The 18530-nt window shown below is 41.5% G+C and overlaps 1 protein-coding gene across 1 annotated transcript in view; it reads left to right on the top strand.

Annotated features, from left to right (window-relative positions):
- The window catches only part of SEMA5A (semaphorin 5A), a 548310-nt gene that overhangs the window by 235642 nt on the left and 294138 nt on the right, over positions 1 to 18530 (top strand). The window contains exon 4 of the mRNA XM_040262502.1: positions 10509 to 10608. Within this exon, the coding sequence (XP_040118436.1) occupies positions 10509 to 10608 (100 nt within the window). The remainder of the gene's footprint in view (positions 1 to 10508; positions 10609 to 18530) is intronic.

Below are 18530 nucleotides of genomic sequence, written 5' to 3'. Positions count from 1 at the left end.
AAGAGGGGATTATGTATATTATAGCTAATATGATGAGTAAAAGTAATTGAGGTCTATACATTTGGAGAAACAAAACCATAATGAACATGCACAGCTGATTCATTTTGCTGTGCAGGGGAAAAAATGCAACACTGTAAAGCAACTATACTCCAATAAAATTAATTTTAAAAAGTTTAATAAATTGCATTGAATGCATACTCAGTTGTGTCCAACTCTTTGCAACCCTATGGACTGTAGCTCTCCAGGCCCCTCTGTCCACAGGATTTTCTAGGCAAGAATACTGGGGTGGGTTGCCATTTCATCCTCTAGGAGATCTCCAGACCCAGAGATCTAACCCATATCTACTGTGACTCTTGGGTTAGCAGGTGGATTCTTTACCACTGAGTCACCTGGGAAACCCCAATAAATAAATACAAATAAAATTTTAAAAAATTGCTTTCTTTTATGGGTTAGGTTTAAAAATAGAAGTGGAAATAAAAGATACTTTATCTTTCTTAAAAACATTGGATCATTTTTCTTTTACTGATATAAAATATTTTAATTTACCTAATAGGATTTTATTGAATATTTTGGTTTTATTTTTTTAGAAAATTTTGCATCAATGGAACACTTTGGTTGTTTCCTATAGCAAGATCTTGAAACCATTATTTTCTTCTTTACTGTGGTATTCAGTGTGTAATATACATGTGTGTATATGTATATATTTTTATATCTGTTCACATATACTTATGCAAATACATATGTGTACACATGTTTGTATATATGAATGAGCTATGGATGCCTGTATCTAGATATAAATATGTACAGCTATAGATATATATCTGTGTCTAGATATATATGTAAATATATACTGATTATATATGCATTATATATCTGTGTATGTATATATGCATGATAGACATATGGAAATACACATCACATGAATCTGCCAATACGTGTTTGAATATAGAAATATATACCTAAATCTGCTGCTGCTGCTGCTAAGTCGCTTCAGTCGTGTCCAACTCTGTGCAACCCCATAGATGGCAGCCCACCAGGCTCCCCTCTCCCTGGGATTCTCCAGGCAAGAACACTGGAGCGGGTTGCCATTTCCTTCTCCAGGGAGTGAAAGTGAAAAATGAAAATGACGTCGCTCAGTTGTGTCCGACTCTTAGCGACCCCATGGCCTGCAGCCCACCAGGCTCCTCCGTCTATGGGATTTCTCAGGCAAGAGTACTGGAGTGGGTTGCCATTGCCTTCACCTACCTAAATCTAGACATCGATATTTTGGTCCCTTAAAATGTGACAATTTGGAAAGCTTTATGTGCTCAGATAAGTCCATGGTTTTCCAGTGCATGGTTTTCCATTGGATGTCATTCTGTTGTGATGGAGAAGAATATATATATATAATTGTAAAAGAGACACAGGACTTGGTGTTTCCACTTTGCCACTCATTGGCTGTTACTCTGGAATCATGTTACTTCTTTGCCCTGAGTTTTATCAACCATAAAATAAGGACTGTATGAATTGTAGGACAGTCAATATCATGTCCTACTATAATTACTTTGATTCTGGGTTGTAGTTATTGTTAAAATAATTGAGGTCTATGCATTTGGAGAAACAAAATTAACTGGACATTTTCCAGCCTTTCTACAAAGCTAAAGTAAAGCATAGAATGTTTGCCTGTGTAAGTTAGCTGCTGTAACCATCACCTGCCTTGGAAATACCACGATGAAGGGGATACATGTTGTACTGATGGGATCTTCTTCCCCTGGATGCCTGGTTACTGTGGGGGTGCTGGCTTCTTTCTGCTTTCTTCTGGGACCTTCCATCAGGCTCTGTCCTGCCTGCCGGGCAGCCTGCGCTGAATCCTTCACACCCCCCATCAGAAGACCACCACCAGTTCCCTCCTTTCCAACTCTTCTCCCTTTTGGTGGGTGGCGACCATGTTTCCACTAAATTAATCCACTCAGATAGATTACTAGGTGCTAAGGATTAATGTACTTTATATACGTTCTTTGGAAAATTGATTTTTAATTTGTACCTTATGGAAATGTTACCTTAGTCTGTCTTAGGTTTAAACTCCAATTAAACTCCTTCCCCACTGTGTTGCATTTGGCAAGATGTTTTATTTGTCAAAATCTCAGAGATTTTTATTTAAAAAATTATTTCTACCACAATGATTATAGCCTTATAGGATTATGAACACTAAATGTAATAAAAAGCTTTTAACATGTAAAGGCATCTAGGATAGTTCAAACACGGAAAATATAGATAGTTTTTTAAAAATTATAAATAAGAGACATCAGTTATTCTGATTCACAAACATTTATGCTTGTGAATTTGCCTGTTTCCTCCAGATGACATTTTTATTGTTATAAGTTTGTTTTTTTTTTGATCTGCTGCTGAACAACCACATGAGACTTGGGGGCTGAAATCTATGATAATCACTTGAAGAATTTCAGACAGGACTCAGGTCTCAAAAGCCTGAGTGTATCTTATTCACGGGGGTGAACCAGGGCTTGGAGCTGCCATCAAACCACTCCCTGAAGTGATTGTTCTGCGTTGCCTTCTTCTGAATGATTGTTTGGTGAAATAGGCCTGGAAAGGCAGATGAGAAAGGGTTGGAGAAAAATGGAGACAGAAGAGTGAACAGCCCAGGCCTGCCATGCTATTCTTCTTCTTAAGGCATTTTTAAAATTCCACTCCTCTGTTTTCCAATCATATTTTGAGCTCAGATTGCATTTGATAGAATGGTTCATGTAATGCACTGAAGCTGAAAATGAAGTCCATGGCGGGGCGACGTGGGCCAACTTCAGAGAGTAATAGGTGTCTTTGAGGTAGGATAGCTCTTTCAGAGCCTGGGAGAAGGTCAGACTGGGAGAGCCTCCACATGCGAAGCTCAGAGTCCGCCCTGCCCTTTCCTCCCACTGGCCCTGCCCAGAGGTGTGCCCTCTGGGGGAGGTGAGGACCCCGCTCCTGCACATTTGGGACAGTGTCCTATACCCCCAGATCAGAGTCGAGTGGCTTAATCTGCTGAGAAATCGAAACCATGGCTTCCGCCCTGCCTTTTCATTCCAGAATGTTCTTCATCCTGTAAAGCAGTAAATAGTTAGTGACATTTTCTCTCCCCCTGCCTTATTTATATCACAACCCTTGAATCATAAAGCCTCGAGGGGGCACTAGTAGTAAAGGACCTGCCTGCCAACATGGGAGACAGAAGGGACAGGGGTTCGATTCCTGGGTGGGAAGATCTCCTGTAGAAGGAAATGGCAACCGGCTCCAGGATTCTTGCGTGGCAAAATCCATGGACAGAGGAGCCTGGCGGGCTAGAGTCCATGGGGCTGCAAAGAGTAGGACACGACTGAGCACACAGCACAGGGAAAACGGTGAATGTTTTTTCCTATAGATCTTAACATACAGGTCATCATTGTTAGTAATAACAACAGTAAATACAATTAGGGTGAAGTGAAGTGAAAGTCGCTCAGTTGTGTCCAGCTCATTGCTACCCCATGAACTATACAGTCCATGGACTTCTCCAGGCCAGAATACTGGTGTGGGTACCCTTTCCCTTCTCCAGGGGATCTTCTCAACCCAGGGATTGAACCCGGGTCTCCTGCCTTGCAGGCAGATTCTTTACCAGCTGAGCCACAAGGGAAGCCCAAGAATACTGGAGTGGGTAGCCTATCCCTTCTCCAGTGGATCTTCCTGCCGCAGGTATGGAACCAGGGTCTCCTACATTGCAGGTGGATTCTTTACCAACTGTGCTATCAAGGAAGCCCAACAAGTGTATTATTTATTAAACTTAGTGGGTGGCAGTTTTTGCTTAATAGTATAAAGCAATGGGAGATCTTCCCAACCCAGGCATGGAACCTGGGTCTCCTACATTGTAGGCAGATTCTTTACCTTCTGAGCCACCAGGAAGCCCAAAGCAATGGTGATAAACTCATTTTCAAAGTGCAGAAGTCTTTGATTTTTCTTTCTTCCTGTTATTTTCCAAATGTGTCACATAGGAAGCTACATTTCAGGTGCACTGTCGTTTGAGTTGAGTGTGGGGCTAAAAACCATAGCTGCAATACTAGAAGCTGAATATCACTCCTGTTCATCTCAGCAAGATTCGGTTTGCTCACCTGTAATAGGGTGGGTGGAGAAATACAAGACTTAATACATGCGAAGTGCATAGAATAGCACCTAGCAGGTGGCATATACTATTTAAATGTTAGCCCCTTTTGTTAGCTACTTTACCAATCATCATGTTATTAGCATTATTATTATTTTCAGGTGCAGTACTAGATATAGTTTAAAACCAACATATAACTTATTAGAATTGGAAACAGTAGGCCTTGATTTGCTCTTTTCATTTCAAGATATGTATGTTGCTACCTGTGCCTTTCAGCAATCTTTAGCCACCATCCCCCAGACCCATCCAGTTTAACCTGTGACTCAGTTTCCAATATGGGTTTCAAGTTTCCCAAAGAAGTTTTACCATCCTGCTCTCCTAGTTGCTTAATTGACTAAGGTTTGAAGGAATGAAGACTGAAACTCAGGCTACCCAGAGCCACTCTCCTCCTCGGAGCTTGCCCACAAATCAGCTTGATCTGCAGACAGTCTGCTCTGAAGCCTTCAGCCCATGGAGGAGCCAGGAGTCTGATATTTGGACTGACTGTCAGGTTTTGGACAAGTACTGTTGTTCAACAGCAGAGTCTCCTGTGATTCTTACTTATCAGGCTCTAAAGGGCTTTCTTAACATACAGTCATCACTAACTTGGACAACTTTAGAGTTTTTGCTTTAAAAAAAAAAAGTAACTTTTACTCCTTTTTCTTTTCCTTCTTTTTGGTGGGGATGGGGATGGTGATGAGAATGCCAACAAAGGTCCGTCTGGTCAAGGCTGTGGTTTTTCCTGTGGTCACGTACGGATGTGAGAGCTGGACCGTAAGGAAGGCTGAGCGCTGAAGGATCGATGCTTTTGAACTGTGGTGTTGGAGAAGACTCTTCAGAGTCCCTTGGACTGCAAGGAGATCCAACCAGTCCATCCTAAATGAAATCAGTCCTGGGTGTTCATTGGAAGGAATGATGCTGAAGCTGAAACTCCAATACTTTAGCCACCTCATGCAAAGAACCTACTCATTTGAAGAGACCCTGATGCTGGAAAAGATTGAGGGCAGGAGGAGAAGGGAATGACAGGGGATGAGATGGTTAGATGGCATCACCAACTCAATGGACATGAGTCTGAGTAAGCTCTGGGAGTTGGTGATGGACAGGGAGGCCTGGCGTGCTGCAGTCCATGGGGTCGCAAAGAGTTGGACACGACTGAGTGACTGAACTGACTAACTGAGGAATGAGGAAAGACAAACTTGAACAGAGTTAAAGTAGGGAATTCATGTCTGCCCGTTGTTTAGACCAGATTTAGTAATACTGGTACAGGTTCATGAAAGGAATCATTTTTTGAAGCTGGCTACTTTAAAGAATTGAATCAGTACACTTTTGCCAGACTGTTTTTTGAACTACATGTGGGTGCCCACATAGTATTAAGACAAGGCAAATATGAATCATTACAGCTAATTCTGCGGCAGAAAGTCACTGCCAGAGGCCGTATTTCAACAATCATGTTTGTGTAATGAATAAATTAGCTGAGATGATTAATATCAAATATTAAAAATATATATAAAATATTCAATTTACGTTTATAGATTTTTATGGCACTACTTGACTTTCAAACAGTGGTCACATTGGCTGTGATATTTAAGTTCCATTTCATCCTATGGGTCTTCCAGCAAGATCAGAAGAAAGGGATGGTGCAGGGGAGGGAAGGTTATCATTTGGGGAAAGTGAGATGCGTTAAGAAAGTCAGTGTCCCTGCGGATGATGTCTCTCCCAGACCCCACGTGCTGGGTGCCACCCTCGCTACCTCACTCTCCCTGGCCTTTCTTTTGTATCCAGTGAGCTTGTTCACCACCACCTGCCCTGGTGATCTCTCCTCCCCTACCTGACTTGACTTTGTTCTCTCATACCTCTTCTTATGCATCCATAACTATTCATTTTCTGTGTCCTTAGAAAGCAGCATTGATGAATTTTTCATATTACTGTGAAAATCCATTATTGTGGTGGTGAACGCTGCTAATAGATTTTCTGATGTCATGTCTCCAGAATAAACCCTATACCATATGAATTTGTGTGTGTGTGTGTGTCTGTATCTCTGTGTGTCATATGCTATTCTAAGTATTTCCTTAGGAATGTGTTCAGCCCAGTTCTTAAATGAGAGTTGCCCACACTTTTCATTTTTTCATAATGTCCTGTTCAACCTCAGTATCAAATTTATCAAGATCATTATAGCCTCCAAACTGCAGAGAGAAGAGAAGCTTTATCTCTTTGTTTAATCTCTGAAATAATTTATATGAAATTGGTCTTATAGGTTCCTTAAGCAGTTGGCAACACTTGCTTCTAAAACCAAGCCTGCAGCTCTTTTCAACATACTGCACTTTGGAGTTTATTATTTGGGTGTTTGAAACTGTAATCACAAAAGAGTGTAAAGGAAATGTGTTTAAAAATATTTTTTTAAATGCAAGGAGTATGCATATTCATATAGGGAGAGGCAAAGGAACCTGGCAACATTGGAGATAAGAGAGGATAAAAGAGGTAAACTAGGGAAGGGATTGAAGAGGAAGCGATGGTGTTGAAATAAAGTTGGAGGGACTGGTCTTTGAAAAGGCGGATGGAACACCATGATTCTGATTTCACAGAGGAATTTGAAAGGGTGGGTATTGATGCAGGCATTTTTTCAGCTGGAGAGATGGACTGGGGCAGGAACTTCCCATCTAGGCCCTCACGGCAACCAGTAGAGTAGAAGGCCATGTGTTATGCAAATTCAAGATATTCCGACCTTCTGGAAGAACACAGAGGGAAATCAGAAAAGAAGGGAATGTATGTATTGCCCAACTTTGATCCAGTGTTAACCATAAAAATATATAGTTTTAATGGGTGAGTTCATTAGACATTTAAATAAGGAGAACTGAATAATATTCAAAGAATGCTATGATGTGAACGGATTTCCCCCTCTTAAGATGGTCCTTTTTATTTACTTGAGGTTACTTTAGGAAGTAATATAAGCACTTTCCTGTTGTTCAGCATAGGTACCGAAGCCTGGAATCTGTCTCTTCATCGTGTTCCTTTGGTTACTGTCTTCCGATTCTTCTCAGTGAAAAGAAAGGTGAATACATGATAGACCAGTTGACTGATTTTCTTCCCCCATCTTTTCATAGCTTTCTCTCCATTTATGTTGCTCATGTTTCCACTCCTGGGACAGAAGGGTCAGCTCTTGGCCTTCTGCTCTCCCCTCACACCACCTAGTCGCCCTCAGTGCCTTGGATGTGGCATGTATGCCTGGCTTTGGCAGCTGTGAGTTTGGGAGGATGAAGCCTTAGACCTTAGTCTTAGACTGTAGTCCTGGCGGGACTCCCTGGTCCTGGGTTTTCTATCTGTAGGTTGAGCCTCTGGAACTAAAACAAGTGTTTGGACACTTCCAGGTCTTAGAGATGCTTAGCAATGACTGGCTCTGAAGTCAGTGTCACTGGAAATTTTTCATGAATGACATTCTACAAGGTTGTCCCTGAAGCCATTCAGTTCAGTTCATTTCACTCACTCAGTCGTGTCTGACTCTTTGCGACCCCATGAACTGCAGCACGCCAGGCCTCCCTGTCCATCACCAACCCCCGGAGTTCACTCAGACTCACGCCCATTGAGTCAGTGATGCCATCCAGCCATCTCCTCCTCTGTCGCCCCCTTCTCCTCCTGCCCCCAATCCCTCCCAGCATCAGAGTCTTTTCCAATGAGTCAACTCTTCGCATGAGGTGGCCAAAGTACTGGAGCTTCAGCTTTAGCATCATTTCCTCCAAAGAAATCCCAGGGCTGATCTTCAGAATGGACTGGTTGGATCTCCTTGCAGTCCAAGGGACTCTGAAGCCATTAGCTTTCTCTAAAACCAGTCTTACCCCGACATCTATGTCTCACTCATCATATTCTCCTCTTCAGTGAATCTCAGAACTGTTTTTCTTTTCATTAACTTATTCCCTTTGGCCTCTTCAATTAGTTATCCGGCCAACCAGACTCTCACATCACATCCTCGTTGCATTTTCATAGCCATTGCATAAATTGTATCAGTTTTAGTTTGTAAAGCTGATGTTCTTGCCTCTACTAGGTCCTCTTTTCTGCCTATCAATGCCCCTTTTGTATTCCTAAGATATTTGCTTTGTGTGTGAAGTGCCTGCTTGCAACCTTCTCAGAGCCTTGCTATCACAGGTGAGGTCAATTCTAGACTTTTTAACCTGGAAGTGAATTTTTTACAGTTATATTTCAGTGTACCTTTCCCATCGTTTCTTGAGTTGCCATTTCATTTCCCTTTCTCTCTTCTCTTTTTTCTCTTTCTTTTCACTTTTAATTCTCTTGAATTCACTTGCTTATTCTTACTTTTTTGTTCCACACATTCAGTATCACTCATCACATTCAAGTTACTGTACCTTAGTGCTGCAGGCATCACAGTGAGCAATGTGGAGCCAAGAGCCTTAGGAATCATCTCCTGCAAATAGAGAAATTGAACAGGGGTCCATAGAAATAAAGATGAGCAACACTAATTATGGCCACTGCTAAGTCACTTCAGTCGTGTCTGACTCTTTGAAACCCCATGGACTGCAGCCCACCAGGCTCCTCCGTCTATGGGATTTTCCAGGCAAGAGTACTGGAGTGGGTTGCCATTGCCTTCTCCATTATGGCCACAGAGGGCATCAGATCTCCCACGTGGCTCACTTGCTTCCTCTAGGACACAGCTGTTCTGTCAATTTCTGGTCAGATCTTTCCTTTTCTGATTCCTAAGGCCCCAAACATCTCTCCTTTCTATGTATGAATATTTCCTGTAAATCTGCAAATAACTGTAAAGATCTTGTATCTGTGGAATTCTCCAGGCTAGAATACTGGAGCAGGTTGCCATTTCCTCCTCCAGGAGATCTTCCCAACCCAGGGATCGAACCTGGGTCTCCCGCATTGCAGACAGGTTCTTTATCATCTGAGCCATCACGGAAGCCCTGTATCTATAGATACTGTGTTTAAAGAAGATATTAGTGGTAGTTCCCTAACTAAATTAAAAACTCCTAAAACAGACTATTTATTGACAGCTTTTTCATAGCTGTAGGACCTTATACTTTTTTTGCTGCAAATAAGTATTTTTTAAAAATAGACTTGCCTATAAAATGAAAAACTTTATATAAAATACTAAAAAGAATCGAGATACAGTATACATTAAAATTTCAAAAACTAAATACAGATCTCTGTATAACTCAACCTTGGTTTGCTTTAAGTAGACTAGAACTTTCAGTTCATTTCATTCCCCCCTGCCACTCCCTGCCAATAACTGATATTAGAGAATTCTACATTTGTTTCACAAAACAATTGCTTGAAAATAATCTTCCTCCTTCATGTCAACAAAGGCCTTTCTACAGGACATGTCTTAGGACAGGGGCACAGTTCCATATTAGATCTGTTTTTAGCATCTGTTTTTGTGGAATGAGATTATTTCTGTGTGGCACGGTTGTTTCCTCAAACCAATAGCTGTGTGGATTTGCCCGTTTTCATGCCCCTGTTTCATCAGAGTGATGCCACTCAGAATATTAAACCCAAGGAAAAAGACAATCAGATCAAGGGGTTAATTGTCAAGAATAATGATCAGGTTCCACACAACGGGCAGGCAACTCCCTGAAGACTTTTTTGGTGAAAGAAACCAGCTAATGAAAGTTGCACAAAACGGCTCATAAAGCCGAATTCTCGCCTTTTCCAGTACTGTCATGTTATAATAACTGGACTCTAGGCTGGAGGTCACCTCATAGGAGTTAACAGAGCTTGTTAAAAAAAAAAAAAAAAAAGTCTGAAAAGAGTGGCTGTTTTCTGATTTTCCATAGAAAAAATGTAAATGAGGTCAGGAGTTACTGTGAATTTCTCATCCAGAAAGGACTGAATGTGTTTAACTAGTCTAATCACGGGACTTACATAGAAACTCACAGGCCAGGGAAATGGAATGTCCACGTTGGAAGAAGGCAGATGGTGCTGCTGTGTTTGGCCTCCTTCCAGATGGGGACTGTTGTGACTTCTCTACTTCTGTGGCCCCTACCCGCCAGGCTGCACAGCAAATGGTCTTGTTTGCATTCGGGATTCCTCTGATCAGCCCTGTGAATGTTGTGTTATCATCTGCCTGGCCCAGGTCCTATAGGAACACGCACATCTGGCTTGTAAATCACAGCCCAGCCTTGGCGTCTTGCTCCCTTTTTACTGGGTGGCTGTCCTTAGTGTTTTACACGTTCTCAGTGTGGATTTTGTGACATCCTGACAGAAACCTCCAGTGACCCCCAAGCCATCCGTCGGGGGACCTCCAAATCCTCTCTGAAATGTAATGTTTGCTGCCTCGTGTGCATTCTTTGTGGGTCCCCAGAGGGGGTTAAAAAAATATTCATTTTTATCTTCTTATTTATTTATTTTTCCTGTTTAGAAATTGGCCCCTGGTTGCGGGAGTTCAGAGCGAAGAATGCTGTGGATTTCTCGCAGTTAACATTTGATCCAGGACAGAAAGAACTTGTTGTAGGAGCAAGGTGAGAGATCTGACGTTTTGCCCTTGCAGATATTTTCGACTTCATTTGACGTCTCTGCAGTTACACACGAGCATCCCTGCTGGAGCTGATGAGTGCTAAGTAACAGTTCATCTCAGAATGAAGTTCCATGTGAGAGTGTCATGAACATGCTACTTCTTTTTTTTTTTTTTTGAAAATGCTACTTCTAATAGGAGGACTGCTACTCTTTATACCCATGTGCCAGGAGCTGTTCTAACATGAATTAATTCAGTATTTTTTTCCTCCTATGACACTTGAGAGGTAGGTATTATCACCATCCCTGTGTTAGAGATGAGGAAATTGAGGCAGAAATTGGATAAATATGTTACCCTGGGGACACATTTATTATGTCTAATAACAAATGGTCCCTGCTTTCAGACCCAGACTGTCTGCTCCAAACAGCATGTTCTTATTTCTCAATTCAGCACAGTTCTTGAGAACAGGAGGCCTTGATGTCCATTCCCACATCTGTTGTTATCTTTCTTTGTGACCTCTGTTATGCTGATTGCCAGTCAATTGAGAATTCAAGGGAGTTGCTGTTGTTTATTTCTTTTAAAGAGCCCATGCTTCTGAGTCCAAGTCAATGGCTGACCTTCCAGCTGGGCGGTGTGGCCACTGGAACCCAGTCAGAACAGATCTAGTCTCGTATTCCTGACATTCACCATGACTTCCTCAGAAAACGTGCATCCTCCCTGACTTCAAATCACCTGTCTTGCCAGTGTGTTTTGAGACTGGTGGAGATAAAATATTTTTTATTCATCTCTTAGGAGAAATGATGTAATAACGTGAAGAGGTGATTTGTGGATCTGAACTCTTCTGGCAGCCAAGGAAAGTACTTTGGGCAGAAGAGTGAGTGGACATTATCTTTTTCAGCCAAATTTACTAGATGATGAAATATACCTTTCATAGCAAGAGTGGTTGTGGAATTTCTACCTGAGTGCAGCTAAATCTGGCTTAGGCTCTGAGCACCCTGGACAGACACGGAACAGTTTCTAGAATCACTACATTTGCTCTCAGATGTTAAGAAGACCGTGTGCATCCACTTAACACTTGAAGACTTGAGATGTATGGCTGTCACGTAAATGAACAGACAGAGTTGGCTTAGTTCCTGGCATTTTGTCTGCCATTGGCATCTCTTTCAGTGTTTACTGAATGGACAGTGAATTTGGGAGGGCTTACTTGGGGTTTTTACTGCCTTTAGGCCACTGGCACTGCAATGGGGGTTTCTGATGCTGACTTTCATCAAATTCCATCATTGGGAGCCTTGGCCATATATTGCAGGCCTCTGGAATTTCTCTTCCTTTTGCATACCATGGCCAAAGTCATCTTTTACAAATACCCTCCTCAGTCGCTCCTTCTGGAGCACGTATAACTTTTTTGCCTTCACGTGTGTTGCAGAAATACTATTCAATCTAGGACTCATCTGTTAGCTTTTTGGTGTGGCCTGTCGGAACCTCTGGCTTATGGTCCTGCATGCCAGAGAGACACACGCATCATTTTTATTCTCACGTAGTCCAGGCATGTGGAATTATTTATGTTGCCCACAACTATAAAATGTTCATTCTCTTGCCTCTGGGACTTGATACCCTCTTGTGCTTTCCTGGAATATTAGCTTGCCTCCCACCGCCGTCCCAGGACACCCATTGGGTGAACCCCTGCTCCTTGCAGGGATCTGACTCAAGGGCCCCCCTCTGGGCCTGAGCTGCCGTGTTCCCTGTCCTGCATGGTTCGGCTAGCTCACCGGCCACCTGCCTTCCTTACTGCCCTTACTGTATTATTGCTTGTCACGTTTCAACTCTCCCCTTCCCCCTTGTCAGATAGTGAAGTACTGCATGGTAGAGGATGTGTCTGTCTTTTTCCCCCCAAGCTTTAAACTTCTTATATTGGGGTATATCTGATTAGAGCTTCCCTGGTGGCTCAGATGGTAAAGCATTTGCCTGCAATATGGGAGACCCAAGTTCAATCTCTGGGTCAGGAAGATCCCCTGGAGAAGGAAATGGCAACCCACTCCAGTACTCTAGCCTGGAAAATCCCATGGACAGAGGAGCCTCGCAGGCTACAGTCCATGGGGTCGAAAAAGGTCGGACATGACTGAGCCAACTAATTAATTAATTATTATAGCTGGTTAATAATGTTGAGATAGATTCAGGTGAATAGCAAAGGCACTCAGCCATATATATACAGGTATCCATTCTCCTCCAAACTCCCCTGGCCTCCAGACTGGCACATGATACTGAGCAGAGTTCCCTGTGCTATACAGTAGGTCCTTGTCAGTTTTCCATTTTAACCATAGCAGTGTGCTTATGACCTGATCTGTCTTTTCTTTGTTTCTCTAAGATGTAGCACAGTTTCTCTTTGGCTAGAAGTTCAAAGATTTCTGTTGATTCATTGTCTATATTTCCAAGATTTGACTTGTATATGTCTGCATTTGGTAGGATACTTACAGAAAAGGGAGTGGGGTTGTAGTGCATTTATTCAGATGCCCAGATTTGTGCAAGGACACAGTGAGCAGCACTCTCTAAGCCACAAAGTTAATCCTCAGAGTGAATGGACTCTCACCCTCAGCCAAGGGGAAGAGGTTCCCGGCTGGCGTAGCAGGTGCAAATATGACCCCAACCGGTGTTGCAGAGTCCTGCATCTCTCATTCCACTCCAGCTAACTTTGGAAATAGTGTTCCTGTGAACTTGGCTCAAAAGACTCTCCATTGTTTCTGGGGGTCCTTCACGCTACAGGGACAGAGCTGCCTCACATACGTGCCGACACTCTGCAAGTGGTAGGCTTTTGGTTAAGGACACAGATTCTCCTAATGGGGATGTGAGAAGCCCCTGAAAAAACTAAGATTTGGAAGAGACATCACCATCGTTCTGTCCTGGCTTCAGACAACACCTGAGAATTGTTCCTGGGGAACTCCTGTTCCTGACAGTCTCCATCCCAGTATGGGTGGAGGGATCGATCCCATTATTCCTTGCGCTCTCCATCAGAGCCTGCCTGAAGGTTTCCTATTCAGTGTCCTTGAAAATCTCCATTCTGACCTCCCTGGAGGTCTCCATCCTAGAGTTTCTCAAGATCTCCATCCATCTCCCCTCAGCACAGTCCCAGCCCAGACGTGGGAGAGATTGGACTACCCACTGAGTCACCCTGGCATATACTGTGGCGCAATGACCAGGAGCAATAGCATTGCCAGACTTAGCACACAGAAGTCCGGCTTGTGCAGTTAAACTTGAATTGCAGATGAGCACCCCTAGGAGCATGGGCTGTGTTTTCTATTCTAGAGCGGGATATAATGCATCGTGATTACTTGACGGGAAAGAAGGGAGTAGGCAGCCTTGCTTAACTGTGTGACCTTGAGCCCATTTGACAGTCTAATTCTCTTCTCTTTAAAATTGATATATTTATTTCTATCCCTTTCAGCTGTTGTGAGGATTAGGTGAAATAATCCAGGAAAAGTGATTGTCACAGAAACAGACATCCCGTAAGCCCGCAGTGGTGGGGAAGCTGTGTGGGTCTATGTGGGCTTTGGGATATGTGCACATCTGCCTTTCGGGCAGATATCACTGTGTGTGGCGATTAGCAATTTTACCTAAGATACACATGGTGAGATTAGGCTCAGAAAGTTTAAGTGGGAATGTGAGCCAGTTATAAAACTTTAAAAATAACCCAGCCATCAGATTCCTGTTTGGGAGGGCTTGACCTAGCAAAAAAAGTTTAGGTAGCAGGTGTATATTTCAGAAATCTTTAGTTTTTTAAATATGTAAGTGGTGAAAAACTACAAAGATAGTCTTTTTATTTTTTCATAATTAGTACTAGGCATTGTAAAGCCATTGGTGGTTTATTGGTTGGTTATTATTATTAATTATTATTGTTGGGTGGTTTCACTTTATACCAGTGGTACTTTATGTTCCTGAAACTGATTTTATGTTCCTTGCAAAAAGTTCTCCTGTTTGCAAAACAAAAACAAAAAGCAAAACAAGTAAAATCAATTCAAAAACCACTTCTCTTTAGGTGATTTGTGGCTTTGTGGTACCAGAGGTAGTTGCATCTGAATTCATGCAGTTTCTGGAAGGACCCTTAAATTTATCATTTCCAAGATGCACATTATCTTTCATATTATTTTAAAAGCATTGATACTCATATCCTATTTTACCCATGCCTCTTTAAAAATTAAAAATGTTTGTATTTTCAGTGATGAGACTCAGGCACTTTCATTTTAGAGAAAGTAGAAAATACTGTAAAGCATAAAGAAAAAACACAATTTCACAAATAATCACAGTTAACCTTTTCAGTTATTTCCCCACAACATTTCATTTCTATTTGTTTATATGTTGGGACAATATTTTATGGATGGTTTGTATATGTTTTTGCTAAAAAAGACCTGCTAAAAACAGTTTCCATTTTGTGTGTGTGTGTGTATATATATATATATATATACACACACATTCATATATTTATGTATACATATACATTGAGGAGCCTGGTGGGCTGCAGTCCATGGGGTTGCTAAGAGTCGGACAAGACTGAGCGACTTCCCTTTCACTTTTCACTTTCATGCATTGGAGAAGGAAATGGCACCCCACTCCAGTGTTCTTGCCTGGAGAATACCAGGGACAGGGGAGCCTGGTGGGCTGCCGTCTATGGGGTCGCACAGAGTCAGACACGACTGAAGCGACTTAGCAGCAGCAGCATACATGGGCTTCCCAGGTGGCACTAGTGGTAAAGAACCCTCTGCTGTTGCAGGAGACTTAAGGGATACAGGTTCGATCCCTGGGTCAGGAAGATCCCCTGGAGAAGGGCATGGCAACCCACTCCAGTATTGCCTGGAGAAGTCCATGAACAGAGAGGAGCCTTGCAGGCTACAGTCTATGGGGTCGCAAGGAGTTGGACGTGACTGAAGCAACTTAGCACACTTGCATGTATACATACATGTACGTCTATATGTGTATACGTGTGTATGTGAAAAGTTCAAATGAAAGGCTATGTTAGAGGCTTAGAGGTTTTTGCATGGATAATTATAAAAGTAATGATAATAATTCACAGTAATGATATTTCACAAAGTTGGTTCAACTTCCAGTTTCACTGTGTATAGGATTGTAACAGTAGATCAAAGGGAGAGTAACAACATTTTCTTCTCCAAATGAATCTGTCTTTAGTGTTTGGGCTTAGTGTATGGATAGCTAGTGATTCTGTATTGAGTTCAAGTGTTATTCCAAGTGGCAACTAACTTGATCTACACACCAAAAGGTGTTTGACAATAATTAGAGTGTTTACAAATTAGCCATATTTTTGTAAAATGTAAAGCCATACAATAAATAGTAAGAAAAAAGAGTTTTTTTGTCAGAGAGAACATGAGCTTCTTTCAGCTTTTGTTTCCTGGTCTTTCATTCATTTTCTTCCTATAATTTGTTTTCTGATTATCTTCCTCTTCTCTAACAAGCTTCAGTGTAATAGACACCTATCACTGAAGAGCACAGTCTTGCAATCTATGATATTTTGGTAAGAACACTCATCTCTGAGCTCTTACATAAGCACTTGTGAGTCCAGAAGGCCCACCCATCTACCACTGATTGAGAGGACAGGATTGAAGCCCATAGACCAAATACTGGGTCAGGTAAAAAATCATAATTGATGAGAAACATAAGACTTATGTATGTCTTGGGAAATTTTTAATTTCATTTCAAATATTTTAAATTTTAAAATTGCATCACACAATGGGAACTTCATAAAAATATTAATTGAAAGGGTAATGGGGTTGCATGGTTTCCTTGCCCACTTGATTCAACATGGGTACCAGCCAAGAGTTGTGAATGTGCCTTGTATAGAGTCCTCTGACTTACCATTATGGTCAATGGACTAGTTCCATATATTGAAAGATATTTCTGTACATATCTGTGTGAAAAATAGTATAGATTTCAAATCAGCATGTTTTCTACCAAAACCAAAAGCTAAAATCTACCTGCTTTCAACAGAGAGCTTGGTCTCTCTTATGGTCACAGAAAACTGGCCTTGAAACATTTGTGTATTATTTTAGACCATTGTTTTGCCCATGATTTGAATCTACAAAAACAAAGATAAAAAGAAAAAAAAGAAAGATTAACTTGCTTTTTGTTACGCTGGTACTGAATTTGCTTTAAGTATTCCAAGCGTATAGTGTCATAAGATCACTTTAAATGAATGGGCAGGCGTCTACTCAGTGTAAATTCCTCCTTTCAACACGATTTTGCTGTTGATTCGAAACAAGTGGAGCTAAATTTTGAAGTCGTGTGTCACCTTTGAAATTTGACCAATAAAATGTTCTCCTTTTTTGATGGCTATAATTCCTATTTTTCTTTCAAAGTTTACCTTGGAGTTAATCTGTTGGAAGCAGTCTATAATTAAAAGAAAAACTGGAGACTTTTATGAGATCAGCAGTTTTCCTTCCATTAGCCACAACTTCTTTCCATTTTCCAGTTTATACAATTAAAGGTAACTCATGCTGAGTGGAGTAAAATTAGCAATTAGGAGTGAATCCAAAAAGCAGTAAACCCCCATTGTGCAAAGAAATCCCTAGTAATGATGATGTTGACATAGTATTTATATTAATTATGACTTAGGAAGACAGCTGGTGATGAACGGAGGGATGGAGTGTTCATTCCTGCTCTTTGTTTTTATACCACCCCAGTGGGATTTTTTTTTTTAAACTGTACTTTAAGATTTAAATATTTCCTTTTTCCTGTTGGCTCTTGCTACATAGGTGTGTTTTCCTCTTCAGATTCTCTTTGCTTATCTTCCTTCTTCCCACCTTTCTTCCTTTACACCTGTTTGATTAATTAACCTAATCCATGGTTTTTTTTTGTTTTTGTTTTTTAAATCTGTTCTTTGTCTTTTTGCTTTGTTACATTCTGTCCAGTAATTACCAAACATCCGTGTATCTAAATATCACCTGGGACAGTCATTCAAAATGAAGTTTCCTCTGCCCCTTCTCCCAGCTCTTCTGAACCAGAGGCCTGGAGGGTGGTCCCAGAGTGTGAGCTTTTAACAGACAGGTAGTCTGCAGACACTCCTGTGGGAAGGACCATCCAACCATTGTGCTCCTTTTGCTGTTATATTAAAAAAACAAACAAACAAAAAATCTCTGCATTTTTCTTTCTGTTGGAGGTAGGGCAAAGAAGAATAAACTTAGCAGAATAGTTCCTTATTTAGTTAATATAGTCTTTCTTTTTCCCATATTCCCATAATGATAAAAATTAACCAGCCTTTGAGTGCATGTATGTGTTACAAGTCTTGAGTGTTGAGAGTTTTCTCGTAGTCAGTCCTACCTGAGTTCCATCAGAATTTATTAGTTCACATTGTTGCTCTTCATTTATCAAATATTTATAGAACCTACTTTGTGCCAAGAAGTATCTTAGGCAAGGGGAAGCGAAGATGCAGCAGAATGTCTACCTGGTAAAGACTTTAGATCCTAGGGCATAGGCTGGCAAGCTAAGGTCCCTGGGTTGGCCTCTTACTTTTGTAAATAAAGTTTTATTGGCACACAGCCACACCCATTCATTTGCACATCGCTTATGGCTGCTTTCCAGCTTTCACTGCAGAGATGAGTAGTTTCCACAGGGCCACAAAGGTGAAGTGTTTGCTAATTAGCCCATGAAATATTTTCCTGACTCCTGGCCTGATGAGTATGGGGAACAGGAATGGTTACGTTCTCCAGGGAGGCCTGAATAAAGAGCCTTGAAAACACCAAGAAGTACACTGAGAAGTTGGTAAAATGGGTACACTGAGAAGTTGCTTTTTAAGTTGGCCTTAGATGTCTCCAGGAGGATCACAGAACAGGGAACTCAGATGCTGAGGAGGCTGACAGGAGCTCGCCTTGACTGGACCTGTTAGTGACTGAGAGGAGGGGTCGGTGTAGGTGAGGCTGGGGCTTTAGACTA

Source organism: Oryx dammah, unplaced genomic scaffold (genome assembly GCF_014754425.2).
Source record: "Oryx dammah isolate SB20612 unplaced genomic scaffold, SCBI_Odam_1.1 HiC_scaffold_20, whole genome shotgun sequence".
Classification (NCBI taxonomy): Eukaryota; Metazoa; Chordata; class Mammalia; order Artiodactyla; family Bovidae; genus Oryx; species Oryx dammah.
This window is presented reverse-complemented; position numbering and strand designations above follow the sequence as displayed.